This window comes from Pseudorasbora parva, chromosome 16 (assembly GCF_024679245.1).
Source record: "Pseudorasbora parva isolate DD20220531a chromosome 16, ASM2467924v1, whole genome shotgun sequence".
Lineage (NCBI taxonomy): Eukaryota > Metazoa > Chordata > Actinopteri > Cypriniformes > Gobionidae > Pseudorasbora > Pseudorasbora parva.
This window is the reverse complement of record NC_090187.1, coordinates 10,425,271-10,441,906: the sequence shown is the minus strand read 5'-3', so window position 1 is coordinate 10,441,906 and position 16,636 is coordinate 10,425,271. Positions and strand designations below refer to the sequence as shown.

The 16,636-nt window shown below is 39.4% G+C and overlaps 1 protein-coding gene across 4 annotated transcripts; it reads right to left on the bottom strand.

Moving 5' to 3' along the window:
* Positions 1-982: 982 nt before the first annotated feature.
* Positions 983-15,250, bottom strand: si:ch211-132b12.7 (uncharacterized protein LOC564531 homolog). Of its 4 annotated transcripts, none has more exons than XM_067419506.1 (5): positions 14,998-15,250; positions 13,883-13,978; positions 10,577-10,777; positions 5,855-6,036; positions 983-5,129 (listed from the first exon to the last, which is right to left on the bottom strand). In XM_067419506.1, the coding sequence occupies exons 2-5, from the start codon at positions 13,929-13,931 to the stop codon at positions 3,924-3,926; spliced, it is 1,638 nt and encodes a 545-aa protein (XP_067275607.1). In that variant the 5' UTR covers positions 13,932-13,978; positions 14,998-15,250; the 3' UTR covers positions 983-3,923. The 4 variants fall into 4 exon arrangements, with proteins under 4 accessions (XP_067275607.1, XP_067275608.1, XP_067275609.1 ...); XM_067419507.1 differs by having other exon boundaries at positions 13,883-13,975; XM_067419508.1 differs by lacking the exon at positions 13,883-13,978 and having other exon boundaries at positions 14,998-15,249.
* Between the last annotated feature and the right edge of the window lie 1,386 nt (positions 15,251-16,636).

The following is a 16,636-nucleotide window of genomic DNA, read 5'->3' as shown; positions in this document are numbered from 1 at the left end:
TCATTCATACTGGTGTGTGCAGAATGCTGGTTACTGGCCTTGTCCATTCTACTAGTGCTTGGATGGGCGTTAGACTGTTTGCTGAGAAAGGAAGCCTGAAACAGGTGAGGATGAACACAATCTCATCCAAATCAGGAGTAGCTAGATACAGCTTTTTAGAATTCGGTATTACAGGTTATATTTTGCACCTTGTCTGTTTCTTGATAGTGTTGGCTTCACCTGCAGTCCTGACACAAACCTACCTTTTATCTGCAAGCTGTCTGAAACAGGACAGCAGTAAAAGGTAGAGAACTTTTTGCAAACAGACCTGTTTTGGTATTTGTGTGTAAAAGACATTCATCTTCAGAACAGAAATGGAACAAAAATATATATTTTTAAAAAAATATATATATATTTTTTAATGAAATCTGAGCGTTTTCTGTCTCTCCATTGACAGTCCACACAACATGCTCCAAATAGTTCATAAATAGATCATAAAAATAATCCATATTAATAGAGTGGTTTCAAACACATTTTCTAGATATATGATTGCTTTATATGATAAACACATTAAATGTAGGCTTTAATTTAACTGTGTAGTGAAGAGAAGATGCATATGACATGCTGTCCTTCTTTTTCAAGCAAAGAGATTTTTTTGACTATGACTATGAAATAACTTTCTTTCCAAGGTGATGATTTTTAAAGTTGCAGGTTCTTGCAAATGAAAAAAAATATTTGTTTAGAATTTCAATAGATTTATTGTATTAAATAACATTACTTACACTTTTAAAGAAGAGCTAATATAACTTTTTATCAGTTCAAGCCCTCGCAAGTTTTTAGAAAAACGATATTTGCATACAAAATATTAATATAAATATTATTTTATCTAAGATTTCTTCAGGCATTCATGTGTATTCATGTGATCCAGAAACATCAAGGCAACTTTGGTCTTGAAACTGCTCATAGAAACTGTGTGGGGAAAAGTAGGAGCAACAAACCAAAAGCCTTTTAAGGAAGATTTTTATTTGAATCTACATGTAGTGTAATATTGTATCTGTTACAGTGATCCTGACTTCAGCAAACACTGCATGGAAACATTGAGAGAATCGTTCTTTAGATGCATTAGAATTGCATCACATACTGCTTGTGCTGCTACATAGGGAAGCACAAATATCAATCATGTCATAACATGCTATTCATTTCAAACAAACTTATTATCGGCTTCACCTGGACATCAAACACACACTCACGACTCAGACCATCCCTACTGTACTGCCATTTATTTAGACTTAAGATCATTGCTGTGTACAAACACCATCAATATCTATAAAATGAAAATTAAGAGCTAAGGTAGAAGTAAAAATATCTGTCAGAAAGAAGGACTCTAAGGTGGTAACTGCAGTTCTATCATCGTTTTCTTTACTGATTTTAGGGTAAAATCTGAAATTCTGAAGTACTGAAACTAAATATGTTAAACGAAGCTGAAATTACTAAATTCAGCAAGCATAATTAAATTAGCCAAAATATTTCATAAATGAATATGCAATGATTATGTATACAATTTTTTGAATGACAGCAGAATTCTGCAAAATCTCTATGTGGGCCTGACGGCTTCCTTAGACACAAATCAGTGAAATACTCAGAAATACTCAGTAAGTAAATAAATGGAAATATACCAAAACAACAACAATTAATATATCAGCATGTGCCAGGAGTATCAAAATGTTCCAAAAAGCATGGTGCAGTTATAGAGAATTGAGAAAGAAACGTAAAGATGTTGCAGAATACATTAAGGCTGGCACAAAACACCATTAACACAAGCAAACTCAAAAATACATAGACGTTAAAGGGATACTTTATTTTAGAAGTTGGTGCCTCCTAGAATTAGAAAAGCAAGAAAGTGTATTTTTGGCTCATGTGGATGGAAGACAACAACTCCCAGAATGCACTTGCTTTGCTGCCCTACCAAGCGGCACCTCCCACGATCTCTCTTGAAGCCAATACGGAAGTAATGTAAACTGCAATTCCTCAACTGGCCACTAGAGACAGGCTCCAGAAGAGAGCAGAATCTCATTGAGCCCCATGTTAAAATTCTCAACTTTACAGCAGAAAAAAACATGTTTAAAGCCTGGTACAAATTGTGGTTTTGGCCTATAAGGCTAATTTTGATTAAAACTAATTTTTTTTATGTTATATAAAGCCTGCATAATTAAGGGCGTGGTTACAGGTGGATAGCCATTTATCTGACGTCTATAGTCATTGTGTCACCTAAGCTCCGCCCACATCTCGCCTTTTTGCCCATTTTCTGTTATCCGGGAGTGACACGTGATGACTCGCTCGCAAGATGGCAACGCCCAGCTCGCCCCTACTTTAAGCTTCAGAACGACTTAATGGAATCCTATGGGTGACGTCACGGACTACGTCCATATTTTTTTCACAGTCTATGTGCCCTATGTACAGTGTGAGCTGAATGAGAATCGCAGCACAAACACAGCAGGAGTTAAATTTCATTCAGCGAGAGTGTGGAGCTGAATGACAAGGTGATCGCGGAAGATTTGGTTTCAAAGCAAAATCTAAAAGCACCTTTTTAAGTAAGTTTGTTATTGCATCGTTTTGTTGTTGTGTTTTTCATTAATAATAATAGGCTGAGCAGCCCACAATTTAAGAAACCCGCCCCCGAATTGGACATGGCTGCACGGGCATTCATTCACGGCCACAGTCATCCATGGTGCGTGTCCAGGCTGGCCTGTTTTCAGTTCATGCCTAAGGAAGCTTAACTTTCATATGAATTCATTGAAAACACTCGCTTTGCTCCGCACCACTCGTAATAAATGCCTGAGCGGCCATGGCCATTTTATATTCTGTGAGTGAGATCCCACCACCCGTGGGTGGGTTAAAAAACACGGTCCTATGACTAGCTGTAGCTGTCTCTAGCCTCTGGCCAAAAAGGCCTTAAGATGACGCCAAATGACGATTTTTGCGTCATCTGAGGTTTATTTCCAGACACAAAATACAGAAATCTCTCGTCTCAGGGGGACATTAGGCAGGGAAGCACGGTCATTCAAATAAACTATAAGGTTTCTACTTAAACGATGTTTAATGCTAATCGGTGAAGTATCCCTTTAAGATCTGTGATCAAACAAAATGGGAAATAAGCTCACATAAACACTCAAAATTGACCCTTCAGAAGGAGGTCAATCTAAATGGCTTGATTAATGGTTGTCTTGGTCCTTGGTCTTGGTCAAAGATGAAGATGTAAAGAAAGCAGATTAATGAGGTGCGTACTGCATAGAAGAACACAAGCTTCATGGGCCTTACCAAGATCACAGTGAAAATAGTTCTTACACAATTCTAAGTGTCTTTGCATGTGTGAACATTTCTACGCTTTGATTTTTGAAATCTTCATGCACAATCCTCATGCTCTTTTAAGTGATAAGGCCTCACAGAAGGGATCTCATACCACATGTTCTTTAAAAAAAAACTACATGCTACAAACTGTGACAGCAATTGAGAATTTAACTTGCCTGTGATATAAAGCAACATAAGTTAGGGAACAGACTGCATGACTGCATGAAGCGTTGCAATCAACAACACATTTGTGAGTGGCCATTGAAAACCGGAATCAGTTATGGGGCAGGATAACTGATGCAGATAACCATGTCAGTGACTAAACTAACTAGTGGAAGTCTGTAGCATGTGTTTTAAACTCTGTATATCTTTCATCAGATGCTTTGGGTGATGCAGATGAGTAGAAACGTGACAGACAGGAAGATGTTTATAGCACAGTCGAGCTGCTGTCCTTGAGCATAGTCCTGAGTTACCATGGAGACTACTGAATCTTAGGGGCACAGACATACAACCTCATGTTTGAGATGTTCAAGAAAGTCTTTTTCGCGGTTTCTCTGTTGGGAAGGTCCAGTGCTGAGCCAGTTTCTAGGGGCAGTCTAAAACAGGTTTCCATGTGTAGAGCTGTCTGGGGGCATTATAGAATCCTCCAGCGGACTGGCAATTCCTATGTGGGCTCTGATTTGCTCAAAAGTGATGATGCTATTATTGCCCGAATCATACTGACCTGTTGACTGGAATTCTGCATCTGGCATGGGAGCTAGGAGAGGAGATGGGGGCGCCACCTCTTCAGTCTCATTAGCTCTGTATCTAAACACCACATGAGTATCAGGTTTTGTGCTAGTAGCTGCCTCAACTTCCAACATTGATTGAGACCGGTCCCCTTTATCTTTGCTGTCAGTTGGTAGGCACTTGAGGCTGGGATAGTGTCCAGACTCAGCCATGACCTGTTGGAGCTTCTCCCAGGCAGCTGGCGCATCAACACCTGCTTGAGCAGCCTGGAAAAGCAGATGGGCATGTTGGCGGAGCTGGGCTATGTCTCGTTCGGTGGCAGCATTTTGCCGCATCAGATCCTGCGTTCTTAAGGTGATGTCAAGTAGCCCCGACTGGCTCAGAATCTCCACTGTGTTGAGGAAGCGACGATGCCGTGCTGTCCCTTTGAGGGTGTTTGACCCTTTGCCAGTGTCATTTTTCGGCCCTTGACAATGCTTATGAGGCTCTTTTCTGGACTGAATAAGATCATTGGAAGAGGGTGGGGAAGGAGTCTGGGTGCTTGAGACTGACGGAGAGCTCACATTGAGGGAAGCAGAGGGGCTAGATGAGCGACGTGGGTTCCTGTGTTGGTGAGAGACAGAAAGTGTCTCATGGCCCACAGACAGCGACCGTGAGGGAGAATGAGAGTCCAACAGTAAGTTGTTCTCTGGCTGTTTGTACAGATGCTGCTTAGGCGCTTGTGTGGTTGTGGACACTTCCTCTCTTTTTTCCTCTGTGCATACTCTCTTACTCAGGCTGTGCTCTTCTGGGTTAATTCCCCTACTGCTTGTAGGTTTCTCCGAGGTTTTCTTACTAGGGTGAGGTGCGATTCGGGGGTAGGAGTTTAGGATGGGGAGGTAAGTGTTTTTACTTTTCTTTACACCCTTGCTTTCGGATCTCTGTGACTGGGGTTTGTGGGTGTTCATTTGGGCGCTCTGATTGATGCCAGGCTGTTGTAGCAAGAGGACATGGGTGGCACCCTGATTGCTTGTAGCACCTCCACCCCATGATAGAGATGAAGGGTGGATGTGGTCCTGACCAGACTGCCCAGGCTTTGGGAAAGAGAAAAAGAGGAGAGACAGAATCCTTCTTGTACAGAGCAATTTAACAATAGGGAAATATCTAGTAAACTGTTTCTTTTAAAGTATAGTTCATATGAGAAATGGCATGCCAATATTTTATAGGATTCGCTTTTTTCTATGTGACTCAATTCCACTGTTGTGCTCACAAACACCTAGGACCTTCGGACACCTCTTATGATCTGTTTCAATTTTACGCATTATTCTGTTTTCTTTGTACCTCTTTCTCATCCATCTTCTCCAAACATCCATCTAATAAATTTTTGTTCAAAATATAGTGAACAACTACTTTCTACATATGGTGCTGCCTTAGAATGTAACTGCCTAAAACCGACCGTGCAGCTCGTGTAGCTGTGTGTGTGTGTGTGTGTGTGTGTAGCCATTTGTGAATTATTTGAATGGTTGAAAAGAAAGGTCCACTATACATGTGTACAGGCATCAAAAGCATCCAACCGATCTCAAAAGAGTATACTTTGAAAAGCTTCCATGTTCAACTGTACTGTACGAGACAGAGCGGAAAAATTAAATATACCTGGGTCTTAGCTGTCATTGTAAGAAACCTTATAAGTGACTGACCTGGAACGTTTCGCATTGGCAGCAATTCTATGTGTCATAGAGGCATATGTTGGTTTCATATGTAGGCAGCTCACTATGTTTTGGAACAGAGCCTCTTATTCTTTCCTCTTAGATTGTCTCACCTGCTTCAACACCACATTCTTAATGATGAATACAGGGGTGAGTTCAGGGGTCCCGGACACCAGAATGTGGCTTCCCTGTAGGTGGCCTTGATCCACCCCACCCAAACCTTTGCAGACCCGAGGCTCACTCACACTGCTCTGCTGGTCATCTGCATACGTTTGCAAGGAATCTGAGCCAGTATCTGAGGGAGAAACAGAGCAGTAGGAGAAAAAAGGGGGGAAAAAGAGAACATGAAGGGTGGGAAATAAAGAGAAAAAAAACAAAAGAAAGAGGGGTGGCAGTCTCAGTCTACTAATGACCAGTGACATAAAGGATCACTGACGTTACTTAAGCTTCATAAAGCTGCACTACATAGTCAGAAGTACATCCATCAACTTCTAATGAACAGGTTTGACTCTTTCAGCTGCACCCATTACTAGCATGTACATATAAGCAAACAGCTTTTAAATCTCCTTACACAAACATTTTCAGTTGAATCAGGCATATCAAATATACAGGTCCTTCTAAAAAAATTAGCATATTGTGATAAAAGTTCATTATTTTCCATAATGTAATGATCAAATTAAACTTTCATATATTTTAGATTCATTGCACACCAACTGAAATATATCAGGTCTTTTATTGTTTTAATACTGATGATTTTGGCATACAGCTCATGAAAACTCCAAATTCCTATCTCAAAAAAGTAGCATATCATGAAAAGGTTCTCTAAACGAGCTATTAACCTAATAATCTGAATCAACTAATTAACTCTAAACGCCTGCAAAAGATTCCTGAGGCTTTTAAAAACTCCCAGCCTGGTTCATTACTCAAAACCACAATCATGGGTAAGACTGCCGACCTGACCCGACCCTGTCCAGAAAGCCATCATTGACACCCTCAAGCGAGAAGGTAAGACACAGAAAGAAATTTCTAAACGAATAGGCTGTTCCCAAAGTGCTGTATCAAGGCACCTCAGTGGGAAGTCTGTGGGAAGGAAAAAGTGTGGCAAAAACTGCTGCACAACGAGAAGAGGTGACCGGACCCTGAGGAAGACTGTGGAGAAGGATCGATTCCAGACCTTGGGGGACCTGCGGAAGCAGTGGACTGAGTCTGGAGTAGAAACATCCAGAGCCACCATTCACAGGCGTCTGCAGGAAATGGGCTACAGGCGCCGCATTCCCCAGGTCAAGCCACTTTTGGACCAGAAACAGCGGCAGAAGCACCTGACTTGGGCTATAGAGAAGCAGCACTGGACTGTTGCTCAGTGGTCCAAATTACTTTTTTCGGATGAAAGCAAATTTTGCATGTCATTCGGAAATCAAGGTGCCAGAGTCTGGAGGAAGACTAGGGAGAAGGAAATGCCAAAATGCCTGAAGTCCAGTGTCAAGTACCCACAGTCAGTGATGGTCTGGGGTGCCATGTCAGCTGCTGGTATTGGTCCACTGTGTTTTATCAAGGGCAGGGTCAATGCAGCTAGCTATCCGGAGATTTTGGAGCACTTCATGCTTCCATCTGCTGAAAAGCTTTATGGAGATGAAGATTTATTTTTTCAGCACGACCTGGCACCTGCTCACAGTGCCAAAACCACTGGTAAATGGTTTACTGACCATGGTATTACTGTGCTCAATTGGCCTGCCAACTCTCCTGACCTGAACCCCATAGAGAATCTGTGGGATATTGTGAAGAGAAAGTTGAGAGATGCAAGACCCAACACTCTGGATGAGCTTAAGGCCGCTATCGAAGCATCCTGGGCCTCCATAACACCTCAGCAGTGCCACAGGCTGATCGCCTCCATGCCACGCCGCATTGAAGCAGTCATTTCTGCAAAAGGATTCCCGACCAAGTATTGAGTGCATAACTAAACATAATTAACGTATTAAACCAATAAAAGACCTGAAATATTTCAGTTGGTGTGCAATGAATCTAAAAAATATTTTTGTTTAATTTTTATCATTATATTATGGAAAATAATGAACTTTTATAACAATATGCTAATTTGTTGAGAAGGACCTGTATTTAAAGAATATGATTAGGCTACACAAAGCCCAGATCTGAACCCTATTGAACACCTTTGAGACTGACTGGAGCACTGACTTTGAGCCAGGTTTTTTCACGCCGCTATATACTGCATATATCCCAATTTGGTTACTATAAAATCATTATAGTAACACCGGTATACAATCTAGTGATCATGGCATTTATTTTGGATGATTTATAATAGCTTTTTTATATGGAGCAGTTTGGTAGCCTATTCACTGGATGGCTTACTAGGCTATTTATGCTATAGGCTGCTAATTAGCCAAATTAAGTAGACTGCAATCTAATTTGTATGCCTAACTGTCTGTTCACACCGCCGACGGCAAGTGTCAAGGTGGCCGGAAGTCATTCATTTTCAATGGGAGCAGGCAGCGAGCTCCGGCGAGAGCAGCACGTCGTGGACGATTTGGGCGTTGAGGAGGGTTAAAACTTACCATAAACTTCTCATTACATTTTTATTTTTATTTTTTGGTGAGGCAGAGGCCAATAAAAACATTCGAGCAAGTACAAATCTGGACCAAAATGAACCTGTAAAAAAGCTGCTTTGCATTGAGCCCTCAAAATACAGAGTTCCTTTCCAGACCTGCCTCATTTGTTATAAAGTTTAAAATGATAAAGTCCCAGTTTTTTTACTGGAAACAGCAGCGTAGCACCAAATTTTGGGCCCTTGGTACAAACCATCTTGCTGGGCTCCCGTACCATGTATGTGTATGTATAGAAAATTGACTTCTAAGGTTTTTCTTTGTTTTCAAAATTATTCTTTGTTGGGCAGAACTAGTAAACAAATATATAAACCTTATTCCTTTTTGGGAATACTTAATAAACTGGTAAACTTTGTATCAGTACAACAACAGTCTGGTTTACAAATTTAGGTTTATGGGGGCGCATTCCCTTCAAAAATAAAAATGATCCCCACATCTTCAGTGGCTTTGATGTGGGGAGTACATAAAGTACACCTGAGTTGCTTACAAGACATTCTTGTTGCTACAGCTGCTCCGGACTGGAGAAAATGGTGGAGAGTGTACAACAGGCTCAGGGCAGGGTGTATGCTAATATGGTTGAGTCCATCAACAGTCGCTGGTGGGGCATGTGCAAAGTGATGTCACTTTGTACAGAATCTACAAACAACTTGATACAGTGTTTATGATAGATGGGGATTAAAAAAAGGAGTAGATGGATTTTTACCATTATAGAGTGGTTGTGAACAAGCACTGCCAGCATACATTTATGTTCAAACACCATGTAAAAGTTAATTTTGCATAATAGGTCCCCTTGAAATGTTTGTGTTAAAAGTTGATTTAGAAAGCCTCAGACACTGAAGCTCCTGATTATGATTTTGGAATGAGGGTCAGTAAACCATGGGCTAATTTAAAATTTTAGGTGAACTATCCCTTCAATATGAAAGCATGTTAACCTATTCTAGTACACCCAATAAACATAACAATAAACTTTTAAAATAGCATGGCCAATTTAATAGCCTTTGGAAACCCTGAATCCTGGTGGGATTGCTTTGTGCTTTTGTATTGACATGTGGATTCTGAAATCCACTGCAGCTTCAATATACCTGTGCATATCCTAATTCAGTTTATAATCAAAGCCTTAATATTTATCCTCCTATATTATAATAATGATTTTTAATGATTCTTTCCAGTTATATTGTTTAATCAGTAGAACCACTGATTGTTAATTTCTATGTTTTCTAAAGTGTGTATTTGGTCTCTGAGTGGTGGTTGAGGGTCTAGCCTAGGGATGTGTGATGTGTCGCTAAACACTTGATATTAGAACTTGTTGTCTGTGTTTTGATTTTGGAGGTATCACACACCCCTAACATGCCAGGAGTGCAGTAACAGTGTTTGCTCACTTAGTCCGGCTTTGAGATGATGTGAAATATGGATTTGTCTTTTATATTTATTATATTTTATTAATTGTATATTTCCTTTTACTGAAACACTAAAGAATCAAGATGAATATTGCCTGTACTACTGTCTGTACCTTTCACTGAGAGAAGGCATGTTATCAGTATGTTTGGGAAACTTTCTGGTTCAGACCAGAGCTTAACCAACTCCAACCTTGGAGAGACTGTGTATCTGTGTATGTGCGCAATATTCTGTTTAACAGATCAGTACTGGAGGTGGATTACGGGCATCCTTAGAGATGGGTGAACCTGTTGTTCTGGTAAAGCTGGTGCCTGCTCCAGATCTGGAAGGTCACTATGGGCCTAATTCCACGGTGAAAGCGTCAACAAGTGCTCTATGGAGACGTGCATCTGATTTACTGACATTGTGTGGAAATTTACCATGACTGTCCATTTTCTCTGAGCCAATCAGACTCATTTAACTTGCATTAATGAAGTGGATAGACCTTGAAAACAATATAATTGTTGGGACAATTAAATGTACGGTATGACAAGACAGGTAGAGAGGGAGTAGGGCCTACAAACTCCTTGAGAGACTTGAAGCTGGCTTCTGCTGATGAAACTGACAACTTTCTTCAGTAAGTTTTTATTTGATTAACTGCACTTGGTATTCCTTTTTCCTTAAACTGTTATTCCCCAGCAGCTTGTATTGTATGTTGGAGCAAATGTTCTTCTTAATACACTGTGGGTTTTAAGTCAATTGTTTTGTTTGTCATCATTACAGTAATAGTGCAACCTCAGTCTCTTAGGGCTAAATGTTACAGTAGGACTGTCAATCAGTACTCACCTGAGTAACCAGAGTCTTTCTCAGAGCAGCAGGAGTCACGTCCAGTTGTTTTCTGTTCAGTGTGTGCTCTTGCTCTAGATGCCAAAAGGGCGGCACTGTTGCTTTTTTCCTTAGCATTTTTACTGGCTGGACGAGAGGTGCGTTCCCTCTCCCCTACACACCCTTGAGCATCTCCTCTTGGTTCCTTGGGCATCCCGGGCCCTGGGATCAGAGAGACAGCTGGGCAGACAGTGGCCTCATGCAGAATGTATTTACCGATTTTTATAAAGAGTTTGTTCTTACGGTTCTTAAACATGTTTAATCAGGAGCACTAATAACATGAAGAGTTCCAAAATGCTACACTTAGACCCACAAAAGGTGAACCAAGGAAATGATCTTTCAACAGTTGTCTGGAGGGGAGTTTTAAAAACAAAAAAGAACAAGAAAAGATATGTGCTTTAAAGAGTACATAGTATTCCACAGGAAATGTATGTAAATTGTGAATTCTAAACATAGGGTACACATCGTGTCACTAGACATGGGTTTTCTGAAAGTCCAGCCTTTCCTGTAGTGACAATCACAGTGTATTCAATGCTACTGCACAAGATGTTTTCTAAATGATTCTAACTACTAAAGTGACTACTACACACATTAATTATATATAGCCTTTGTATACACTCAACACTCTGAACTCACTGCTGAAACACAATAACTTTTTACCTGCATGTTAATTTGACCTGAGCTTACATTTCAAAAGGTCAAAGACACTTCAGCTATAGAACAGATACTTCCAACTCTAATTCTGATTGGTTTAATTGACTATATGCACGGAACACTCTTAAAGGGATACTTCACCGCTTTTTCATATTAAACTATGTTATTCCCTTAACTAAAATGCATTGATAAATACCTCTCTCTTCTAAGTGTGACTATAATGTATGGCGGAATAGCACTACTGAGAGTATTTCGACTCGGCGCAGTAAAAAGTCTCGGCTGAAACATCCTTCCTCACATCTCCCCTTCCCCCCACTGACAGAAATGAGAGAGGGAGGATGTTTCAGGCGTGACTTTTTACTGTGCCGAGTCGAAGTACTCTCAGAAGTGCTATTCTGCCATACATTATAGTTCTCCTTTTTAATCCACTTAGATAAGCGCCATGTTTTATTTTGTGTCACCATACTCGATTGTTCAAATATTAGTGGAACTGTATTTAAATAGGGAAAACGTGGAGGTGTTTGGTCACTTCTAACTTTATCTCTGTTTGGTACTATAGTGAATGAACTGGGCTTAGTGGGTTAAGCTAAATGCTATCAGATCGTATACAGGGTATGTATCAACTCGTCTTAGTTAAGGGAATAACATAGTTTAATATGAAAAAGCGGTGAAGTATCCCTTTAAGAACTTCCGAAAAAATATAAACTAGCTTGAAAACTTCCGGTAACGTCACTTGTTGGTGTGTGGTTATCTTCAATGCCCTGAGGTAGCTTTAACAGCCTCAATAGTGTAACACTTGTCAAGTCAAATTTATTTATATAGCGCTTTTACAATGACGATTGTTTCAAAGCAGCTTCACAGTGTTAAACAGGAACACATTGCAACAAAATTTGATTCGGCTGTACAGTCATTCTGGAGAAAACTGTGATGTCATCAGCTCATTTAAATGTATTTTTTTTTAGTTGATACAGTTAATTTAGTAATTCATTTCTTGGGGATATTTAGTTGAAAACTTTAGTTGAAATTTTAGTGTCCTCAAACCGATTGTTTCGTGTCTTAAGACATCAATGTGTCGTCACTAGCCACAGGGTTTAATATGGATTTGTATGTGTATGTTTTTTTTACTCTCATAGTTCTCATACTTTCATGTGTTACCATTCACATGCATTATATGACTGACACTGACAGACTGCAATAGTTGGAGTTACAAATCTTAATTTGTGTTAATTTGGTGCAAATTTATTTTTTTCGGTGAATATCCCTTTAAATAGTCAGTCCTATAAAATAGTAGGCCTACTAGTCCTTAAATAGCCCTAGCATTAATTTAGTTTATTCAAATTCAAATTTAAAGCTACATAAAAAGACGCGTACCTTTCCTCCTCAGCAAAATTCAATTCGACCAACAGTTTTCACACTTTCGTGTGAAAAAATCGTTAACACAGATTGAAGTGTGCCGAAATCATTGAGCTTGAGCTGCACTGACTGACAGCTTCTATCAGTGATTATACACGGAGAGTGCGGCGCTGCTTTCAGTGTAATTCATTCGCAATAAAAGTTATTGTTTTTCATAAGATTTTTCATGAGTTATTGTTTTACTTCATACTTTACCTTGACAACATTTATTTTTAAACCTAGTGATTTTATAATGTTTAATATTTATTCAAAAAATTTGAAATGTGTGGAAAAAAATATTACTGGATATGGCTAAGCCAGTAAATGCTGCTCTGTCGCCATTTCCTGGTTATAGATGTAATTAATATATTATATTTTTAAATAAAAGTGTTTTCTATATCTTAAAACGTTTTACAATTGACCATTTTATGAATGAGGACAATCTTAAGAGGGATGAACAAATAATGTTTTTGCTCATCACATTAAAAATAACATTTAAAGTGTTGGAAAAATGTCTGTGCGCGTCCAATTACAGACAATGTGTTTCTTATTTACACGTTCCCATTAGTTACGTCTTTATTGCAATCAATAAAACTGGTTTATTGGCAAAATAACTGATAAGTGCATTAAAATATAAATACAAGATTAAAAAGTCAACCAATGATGGTTTTGTGTCGATGTACAGCGGGTACAGAATGACAGCTAACAGTTCACCGGAAAGGCCCAAGCTGGCTTATCGCAAACCAGGAAGTAACCGTGCATATGATCAATTGTTGGTGCTGTAATGCTGCGTTCACGCCATGTCGTAATTACTGTAATTTCGAGATGACAACAAGATTTTTGCTCAGTAATGTTCATGTCCTTTGATTGGGAATTATGCATTTCTATGGGAACACTATGTAAATTAATCTGCAGCGGTCATGTGGTACAAGTAAGTACGCTTAGAAAATTCCCAGTTTACAGGTTGAAATAAGTTCTGAGGACGTGAGTGCTTTTTACAATTCGAAATCTCATAATTACAGTTATTAGGAAATGGCAGGAACGCTCACTAACACTCATGAGCTCTGGGATAATTTGCATGTGGTCTAGTGTCAAATGCAGAAAATGGGGAAAATCCATTTCACACTTTTAAAAGACCTCAAAAATCTCATCATGCATCACGGATATATTCACATATAATTGTATATGTTGTCCGGGGAAATATGGTCAGAACATAGTTACGTTTGAATGTAGAAAAATGATTTTTGCCGTCATGGTGTAGTTCTGGCATCTACCAGCAGGGGCTAGCCAATTCCATAACGCATTTTGTGTAGGCTACTGTTGAAGAAGAACAGTGATAAACCTTGCCAGAAAAAAAAAACTACAGCATGTAAATTATAATATATAGGCCCATAACGGAAAAATAGACTAATTGGCTCTAATGAATTTGATCTTCATCATTTTACATTAGAGCTAAAAATCTGTAAAATAAAAAAGAATATATATTTTTTTATATGTCCATCGACATTATGGCTGATTTCGTTATGACCAAAATAACTCATGTCCTAATTACATTTTTCAAACTCATAAAGACTTAACAAGGCAAATTAATTCGCCAAAAGTTGTGGTTGCTTTGTAATCATTTTACAGTCTATGTTGCTATGCAATACTTGGCAGGAGAATTTTTGTTATGACTATTTAATCATTACTATTTTATTGATCAGCAGTGTTTTTATTAATGTTATTACATCGATTTTTATAACAACAATAAGCCACTAAATCCCGAGATTTCAGACAATTTTTGCTTTAGTGTTTCTTTCCCCTGTAAAAAGTCGGGAAAATTTGCACTAGAATCGTCGATTCGACCATTGTCACAGAGGAGCTTGCTTTGCCTCATATCTCATGTAAAACTGTCGACTTTATTGGTATTTTAAAATATGCGTCTTTTCAATTTGCATTACTCAATAAATTATCATGAGCACTGAAAAATAGTTTAGGTTTAGCTTTGGTCTGTGGCATGAATTATTCTGCCAGGAGGAAGGTTATTTATTTAGGCACATAAACTAACACACACACACACGCACACACACACGGAGCTGAGAGCTGTCCCTCCCTCCCCAGACTGTTATGTAATACAACAGCTCAGTCTCCACTTCCTCCTGTTGACACCACACACACAGTTAAAATAACGTGCTTTACCACCTTTTCATATAATTTTAATGTGCAAATAAAGCTGGAGCTGTCATTACATTACATTATCAGAGCCAATGGGTAAAAATAAACACCTAAAATGACCTAAAAGACACCACCTGTTTGCAGAAAATATAAAACATAAACAACACACCAGCACTGCCTACCTTAGTTGTATAATACTGGTCCTGGTCCCGAGTGTTCGTCTCTTCTACGTCCAGGGGTGCACGCACACTCCTAGCTACCTGTCCAGGGGCAATCTGTGCCTCCCGTCATCTCTCTGACAAGGACGATGACCACCCAGCGTGACCGAGCCACATTACCTTTTCCACACTTTTTTTCTGATGTTCTCCAGCTCCGGTTTGTTAAACCTCCTCCAGCCCGTGCTTCAAAATTGCCGAATGACAACTCCACCTGCAGTAGGCCACGCCCTGCCTAACCGAGGCACGCCCACTCTGTTGATTGACATTTCACCGAGCGTATAATGGCAAAGGGATTCGGACTAATCCCGCCCCAAGCACGAGTGACGCAGGGGAATAAGTGGCATGGCCAATCCTGTGAGCAGGCACGTGGAGAGGAGGAACGAGACGGTATGACAGGACGCAACTGAACGGACACGAAATATAACCACCAGAGCCAGACGGAGGAGTGGCGAAGAAACGAACGACGCATTAATGTAACTAGATTTGGCTGTCCATGTGTTTGATATTTTGTAATCCTGACCACTCTGTTGAGTCCGATAGTTGAGTCCGACGGGAAGCATTTAACACGTTATCATTTTGAACCTTGCTTTTCCAACATCGTTTTCTTTACTTTTTTCTGGTGTTTATGTTATGTAATTCCTTAGAATGCATGAATTGCCCGATTATATACTGCTAAATAAGTGCCATATTACAAATATGAGAATTGGCCTACTTTGCCAATTTTAATGAAGCTAAGAACCCATAATATATTAGGCTATAGGCCCTATATATATATACTTTTTTGTTTGTTTTTGCAGTGATGCCATATAGAAGAACAATTTAAATGAACGTTTCTGTAAAGGGTTCGTTCACCCAGAAATTAAAATTCTGTCATTCATTAATTAGCCTACCCTCGTGTTGTTCTAACCCCCTAAGACATTCGTTCATCTTCAAAACACAAATGAAGTATTTTTGATGAAATCCCAGAGCTTTCTGGCCTCTCCATAGACAGCCATTTAATTAACACTTTCAAGACGCAGAAAGGCTAACATCGTTGAAATGTAGGCTACACTAGCCTACGTCAACAGCGTCTGACAGAAATTGTTGAATAAAGTCATTATTTTGTTTGTTTGCACCTAAAAAGTATCATTGTCGCGTCATAAAATTAAGGTTGAACCACTGAAGTCACATTGACTTTTAACGGTGTTTGACTATACCTTTCTGGGCCTTGAAAGTGGTAATTAAATTGCTGTCTGTGAAGGGGTCAGAGAGCTCTCGGATTTCATCAGAAATATCTTCATCTGTTTTCCGACGATAAATTAAGGTCTTACGGGTTTGGAACAACATTGGTGCATATGACATAATTTTGGGTTAACTAGAAGCTTTTTCCACTAACCCAAAAATCATGGATTTTTTAGGGTAGGCTGCCTTGATGTTATATTTTCTATATTGATAGAACAATATATGCCGATAAAGAACTGGTTGATTTTAAGTGTAGGCTACGTGCAGGCCTGCGTGCTTATAACTTTAGACTAGGCTATATTTTAGCCTATGCTTTCACGTTCTCCTTTTTTCTTTTTCTTTTTGTCATGCACTGTTTATCTGGGCTATTTCATTTGTTTAC

Excerpts from the sequence above, each read along its gene's own strand:
- si:ch211-132b12.7 (XM_067419505.1), bottom strand. The coding sequence starts at position 10,871 with ATGTTTAAGAACCGTAAGAACAAACTCTTTATAAAAATCGGTAAATAC. Across the intron at positions 6,037-10,576 it reads GAAAGACTCTGGTTACTCAG|ATACTGGCTCAGATTCCTTG; the intron begins GTGAGTACTGAT and ends TTTCTCCCTCAG. Across the intron at positions 5,130-5,854 it reads AGAATGTGGTGTTGAAGCAG|CCTGGGCAGTCTGGTCAGGA; the intron begins GTGAGACAATCT and ends TCTTTCCCAAAG.